The following is a 6,622-nucleotide window of genomic DNA, read 5'->3' on the forward strand; positions in this document are numbered from 1 at the left end:
ACAACTGAAGAAAGAAGTAATGTGAAATTTTTGGTAATCAAAACCCAGCAAAGAAGCAGTTTCTTCCCTGGATAGGGAAGGCTGGGTTACTCTTAGCCCAGGTGAGCACCACTGTGGTCATAGGGATTTATCTCTTTTGTCACTCCTGACCAAAAGGAGCAATCATGCCTTCAGTGTGAACTCTAGTCAAGGAATAAATCTCTGATGGCCAAAAGGATTTTGTTCTTTGAAAAACGATGAAAAGCTTCTGACTTTCCATCAACAGACAAGCTGATATCAAAGAGCCAGGAGGCACCTCAAATTCATCAACATTCCTTTAATGAGGCGGTGAACTCTTAATGGTAAACTCAACAGCTGAGTAACAGGCTGATGTTATAACAATAGGGAAAGAATCAAGGCACTGAGGTCAAAGCATGGAGCCAACACCCACCTGGGATGGGGGTATAAAAGGCCCAGGAGGGAAGGAGGTTGTCAGACTCAGTGGCTTGGCCTTTCCAGCTGCTCTCAACCTTCTGTGCAACCTCAGCCTAACACCATGACTTCCTGCTACATCAGCTCATCCCAGTGTCTGGGCAGCACCAGGTTGCCTGCCCCAACAAATGTCTATGGCCCCTCCATGGACCTTGTGACCCAGCCTGGGGCAGAGGCCAGGGCTGCCTCCCTGTGCCTGTCAGCCACCGTGGCACATGCCAATCGACCACGTGTGGGGGCAACCCCTCTGGGCAAACCCAGCCTGTGTATGCCCTTCAGCTGCCGCACTGCTTGCCCCTTGCCAGGGACCTGCAACATTCCCGGCAACATTGGAGTCTGTGAGAACTATGCGGAAGGCGCCCCGAATGGCCATGAGAAGGTAACCATGCAGTTCTTGAATGACCGTCTGGCCAACTATCTAGAGAAGGTGCGCCAGCTGGAGCGGGACAATGAGGAGCTGGAGACCAAGATCCGAGAGTCAAGCAAATGCCATGAGTCTACCATGTGTCCAGACTACCAGTCCTATTTCCAGACTATTGAGGAGCTCCAGCAGAAGGTGAGGTTTAGAGTAGCCTGGGGTGTGCTGGGTGTGAGGAAGGTAAGGGCTTGGGAGGCAAAAATTTCCTGAAGGCTCAAGAAGCTTTGGGTTCTTGCATTCTCTCGTATATGAGTGTAGAAGCTACCTGAGCTGGAGCCCAGAGTATGACGTTTTGTGTGCGAACTGTCTTCCTGCTTTTCCTCAGATCCTGTGCAGCAAGGCTGAGAATACCAGGCTGATTATCCAAGTTGACAATGCCAAGCTGGCAGCTGATGACTTCAGAATCAAGTAAGAAGGGCCAGAAGAGGGCTCAGAGTGACTCCTTCCTCCACCCTAACTCCCAATGGCCTAACACCCTATTAACAGAATTATTGTCTTATTTCTTCCTTTCTAAATTCACCAAACAAAAATTTTAATTACAAACAAAACTAATAGAAGCTGGATGAGAAAAAAATACCACCAAGTTTAGCATGTATAATATAGCCTAGAGTTAGCCCTTCTTCATTTATTTTCTTAAAATGGAAGACAAGGCTTCCTGAGCTCAGTAACTGGGGGCAGAATAAGGTGACTTCAAGAATAAACTGAGCAAGGACAGTCACTGAATTTCATATGTAATTAGAGGATCAACTTACAGATGGGCCAGGGTCCAGATTTACCTATGGGGCCTCAAATACCAGATATTTCTACTAAACAAAGATCAGAGATAGAGAAGCAGTCCAATACAAGGAATAAGGGAGCAAATTGCTGACTTGGCACCTGGTTGTTGCTTATTCTGGTGAAGTGATAGCTGGTGTGAGTCCTGTCTTGGATCCTAAGATACATTGTCATAGGGAAGCCAGGTAATCTTTTGGAATCAAAGTTGCCTCAGTGCCCGATGGCAAAATGATACCCACTAGGAGTGCTTTGCTAGACCATGAGCAGAATGAGTAGAGGGGTGGAGTCTAATTCATCTCTGAGGCTAGAAATGAGCACAGTGAGCAATTCTGGTTGGTGAAGGAAATGGGAACGAGGGGCAGCTGAGAGGGGATGTCCTTGGCGTCCTGCTGACCTTGCATTTCCTGTGCTGGAAGGCATGAGAGTGAGCTCTCCCTACGCCAAATGGTGGAGGCAGACATGTGTGGGATGCACAAGCTCATGGATGACCTGAGCCTGGCCAAGGCTGACCTGGAGGCCCAGCAGGAGTCCCTGAAGGAAGAGCTGCTCTGCCTCAAGAAGAACCACGAACAGGTCTGGGCCTAGGACTGTAGACCCTTGGGGGAGGGCCTTGGGCAGGAAGGAGAGCAGCGCTCACCTTGGGGCTCTAGGATTCAAACTTGGGCTCACTTGGCATCGGGATGAAGAGTTGATCTGGGTCTGGGAGTCAGGCTGACTGTGTGGGAGGTGGTGGAAAGAGAGTTTCTTGTCTGTAAAGGTTTGCCTTGTCAGTTTAGGAAGGCGTCCAAATGGGCTCTTCCCAGTGGACCATAGGCAAGACCTTTCATATCAGCGCACGAGTGGGAGCACCCCTCAATCTGTTAGTCTGGAGGAGAGGTTCAGGTGCCATCTGCTCTGTCAAAAGCCCTTTCTTCACTCAGGATGTGGTTGCTTCTGTTCCTGCAGGAAGTGAGCATTTTGAGGAGCCAGCTTGGGGACAAGCTCCAGATTAAGCTGGACGTGGAGCCCACCGTGGACATGAGCAGGGTGCTTCAGGAGATGCGGTGCCACTATGAGGCCATGGTGCAGACCAACCACAATGATCTGGAAGAGTGGTTCCAAGATCAGGTGAGGTCACTGCCTTGGAGCAGGGAGGGACCTTGGCTTTCCTGTGGGAAGGTTGCTGATCATGTCTCTGTGGCCTTGTGCTTCAGTCTGAAAGCATCAGCAAGCAGGACATGTCATGCTCCGAGGAGCTGCGGTGCTGCCAGTCGGAGATCCTGGAGCTGAGACGCACGGTGAATGCCCTGGAGGTGGAGCTTCAGGCCCAGCACAGCCTGGTAAGGTCCTACACCCTCACCACGCTGTTAGTGCCACAGACCATGGCCTGCTAGCAGCATCTCTCAGGAGTCTCACTCATCAGTTCCACTGACAGGCAGAACTCAGGGTCTGGGTCCCTCTGTCCTTGGGGAAGGTGTCTTGCTGTCAAGGTTAGTTTGATCCTGAAAAGCGGTTCCTTTTACAAGTCAACTCCACTTTCTTTAGAATAACATGTGGAGGTTCAGGCACTCATTCATTCCACAAGATTTCACTGGGTTTCTACTTGTCAGGTAATGGGAATTCAGGGATGACCAGGACACTGTTCCTCAAGCTAGATTTTTTTGTGAAAAGCTATGGTGATGTTGGCGGTGATTCCTCTAGAGTTGTGGGAATGTCCTGTCACCTCTTGGAATGTGCCCCATGGTGAGACTGGCCATGATTTTCACTGCTGAATTTTGAGACATCTTGGTCTCTAACCCCATTATTTCCCATTACAGAAAGACTGTCTGCAGAACTCCCTGTGTGAAGCTGATGCCCGCTTTGGCACCGAGCTGGCCCAGATGCAGGTGCTGATCAGCAACGTGGAGGAGCAGCTGTCTGAGATCCGGGGTGACCTGGAGCGGCAGAATCAGGAGTACCAGGTGCTGCTGGACGTCAAGGCCAGGCTGGAGTGCGAGATTGCCACGTATCGGAAACTTCTGGAGAGCGAGGATTGCAAGTATGTGTGATCTAGGCACTTGGACAAATCATTTGCTCAATTCTAATGAGATTCTCAGGGTAGTGTTCTCAGGCAGTGTTGTCTACAAAGAAGAAGGCAGGCTATGCTTCTGCTGAGTGACCCATTGCTCTGTCCTCTTCTTATACTGTGCATTGTTGAGAGAATGTGAAGGGAGTGACTGTCCACTGTCCATTGCCAGGTCTTCAGTGGGGCTGCTTGGCTTAGCCACTGACTGGGGAGAGCAGATATGTAGACACGTGGCTACACTTCCAGCAGGAGATTTGAGTATAGTCCTCAGCAAGACTTACTTTTGCTCTCTTGTCAACCCTTCTTTGTATTTTCTATCCTGTAGGATAGAACCTGATTCTCATATAGAAAACCTCATTCTGGAAGGCATTTTAAGATCTTACTCAGTCAAGTCCTAGGGATGCACAGTAGGGGTCAATGGCCAGGGCTTCTGTTGGGTCCCTGTCCTGTAGTTTTGGAGTGGGGACTCCTTTGTTCTCCATCACATATCACTCATTTCCCATCCCTAACTTTGTTCACCTTTTCTATATTTCCACAGACTCCCTTGCAATCCATGCTCCACCTCTGCCTCCTGTGTGACTACCCCCTGTGCACCTCGTCCAAGCTGCACACCCTGCAACACTTGTGTGCCTGGGCCAGCCTGTGGAAGCAGCACTGGGAGCCGGTTCTGAATGCCCATGCACCAGCAGGGGCGATTAAAGTGAGGGGATGCCAAGGAGAAATGTTTATTATACATCCAGGCAGTATGGTTTCTAACTATTGCTGACTTTCTCTATGCAGAGGCCTTTCAAAGGCCACAAGATATCAGGAGAAGTGGAATCTTAGTTGAGAGTCTTCCTTTTTAGCTCTGAATTTTCCCAGATCAGTTCCATGACCTTAGTGGCTGGATCCCAGCCACCAGTGGTGGCTTTGGGGTATCTACATTGGAGAGACTCAGGTATAGGATCAGATTGAGGAAGTATCTTGGAGGAGAGCATAGGGTGGGACCTGAGATTGCATTTGCATTTCAAATACCAATTTTAGTTTGAAAACTTTTCAGTTTGTGACCAGGAAAGTGAGGAACAAACTTCTGTGTTTGGGATTCTCCCCAATGTACTAATTATCACATCTCCTGCCTTGGGTAATAGTTCCTGCAAGGGGGCAATGGAACTAGATACTACGTATCTGACTACTTCCTCTTCTACTTCCATTCTCCTATCCTCCTGCCTCCCTGCCTTGGAAGTGGCTCCATTTCCTCTCTAGGGTTAAATGGGAGCTTCCCTTGTATCAGATCTGAGCCTCTTCACTCAGAGTTTCATCTCTGACAAAGAACCAGGATTGCCTCTTGCTATGTAAAGGGAACTTTCAGATTAAAAAAAAAAAATCTCCAGAAATCTTGACCCTCCTAACAATTATCTGGTTATACCTATATCTTCATCTAATTTTACAGTAAAACTTGAATGCTGACTTTATTTTTTCTAGTACTTTCTCCTGAAATATTAAAACCTATTGATTCAATAGGTCACACGGCCAGACTTGATGATGTAGGGTAATGGAAAAAAAAGCATTACGATTGTTTCAAAATTTTTAGTCTTGCTTACTTTCTATGCCCCCACGTCATGTCTTCCCACCCTCTCTTTCCTCATCATGATGCCACCACATTGGCCAGTGTATTCCTTAGACATGCCTGAGGCTGGTGCCTGTTCTTCTTCCTCCCTGGAATGCTTTCTCCCTCTTTCTTGTTATTCAGGCCTCAGCAGAAATGTCACTTCTTCTGAGGGCACCTGCTTGGCCATTGGTCCACAATGATCACAGCCCTGTCATCCTCTGTCAGGCTTACCGTCACCATGGTAGCTCTCAACAACTAAAATTGCCCGCTTCTCCATTGTTTTTTCATTAAAATGCTTCCTGGAGATTAGCATTTGTCCACTGCTGCTTCCCCAGAGCCTAGCTCACTGCTTGGTAAAGAGTAGATGCTTAATAAACATCTATTGAAAGAACGAATGTGTCTTCCTGACTTTATCTCTGACTTGTTATGGGGCTTGAGAATCATCATTTAATTCAGCGTTTCCCCCCTGCTATAAAATGAAGGTTATGTCATCTTTCCTACTTACATCCTAGATCTGTCATGCATTCTATGGGTGAGATGACAGAAATTTTAAAAGTCTGAAAAGGAGAAAACACCATATTAATTTCATCCAGAGCCAATGTCATATAAGTAGAAATGTGAGTGCTGAGCCAAACTGCTCAGAGTTCACCCAGGGCCTCAGGTTTTTTCCTCTGGGCAGCTAAAATGAATTTCCTCCAGCAGCTAAATATAATCAGAAACAAAATGGCACACTTAATAACTTGCTTTCCAGGCAAATTTTATTTGACTATTTACATTAGTTAAAAGAAAAAGAAGACTTTGCTCCAAGGGGTAGATAGAGCCTTCTTAGCAACTCCTTTCTATTGAATCTATCCAATAACAGGGGGCCCAATTTTGTGGGTGCTCTTACTTCCTTTTTTCTTCCTTTGGATCCACCATTGTTGAAGTGATGGGAGAATACACTCTAGTCCCCAGAGGCACTCACTAATTCTAAAGGCTACTGTGATTCTTGTAGAACTCCATTTTGGAGGCTTTGTTTTGGGGGGAATACAGATTATTACCATTTGCAGCCCTGCCTTCTAAATGTGGTTAACAGCTAAAAAAAAAAAAAAAAAGAAGGAAAAAAAAAAAGGAAAAGAATAGCTCCTATTAGCCTCACTGCTTCTCAGGTCTTGTGCCATTATCATAAAAGAAAAAAGCAACAAGGAAAAATGAAGTCACTTTGACCACCCACGTCAGAGTAAAGACTGGGATGGCTCAAGGCAGCCATGGAGACAAACTGCTTGTTGGTATTTTGGGCTATAGATTCCAGTCCTGAGTGTGTCCTGGTGCTGAGGGGTGATGTTCA

The 6,622-nt window shown here is 47.1% G+C and overlaps 1 protein-coding gene across 1 annotated transcript; it reads left to right on the forward strand.

Annotated features, from left to right (window-relative positions):
* Positions 1-535: 535 nt before the first annotated feature.
* On the forward strand, positions 536-4,378 carry KRT38 (keratin 38). Its single transcript, XM_044247958.1, has 7 exons — positions 536-1,027; positions 1,215-1,297; positions 2,080-2,236; positions 2,609-2,770; positions 2,857-2,982; positions 3,460-3,680; positions 4,246-4,378. Exons 1-7 carry the CDS (start codon positions 536-538, stop codon positions 4,376-4,378), a joined length of 1,374 nt encoding a protein of 457 aa, XP_044103893.1.
* The last annotated feature ends 2,244 nt before the right edge of the window (positions 4,379-6,622 follow it).

The sequence above is a fragment of the Neovison vison genome, chromosome 5 (assembly GCF_020171115.1).
Source record: "Neovison vison isolate M4711 chromosome 5, ASM_NN_V1, whole genome shotgun sequence".
NCBI classification, from domain to species: Eukaryota; Metazoa; Chordata; class Mammalia; order Carnivora; family Mustelidae; genus Neogale; species Neogale vison.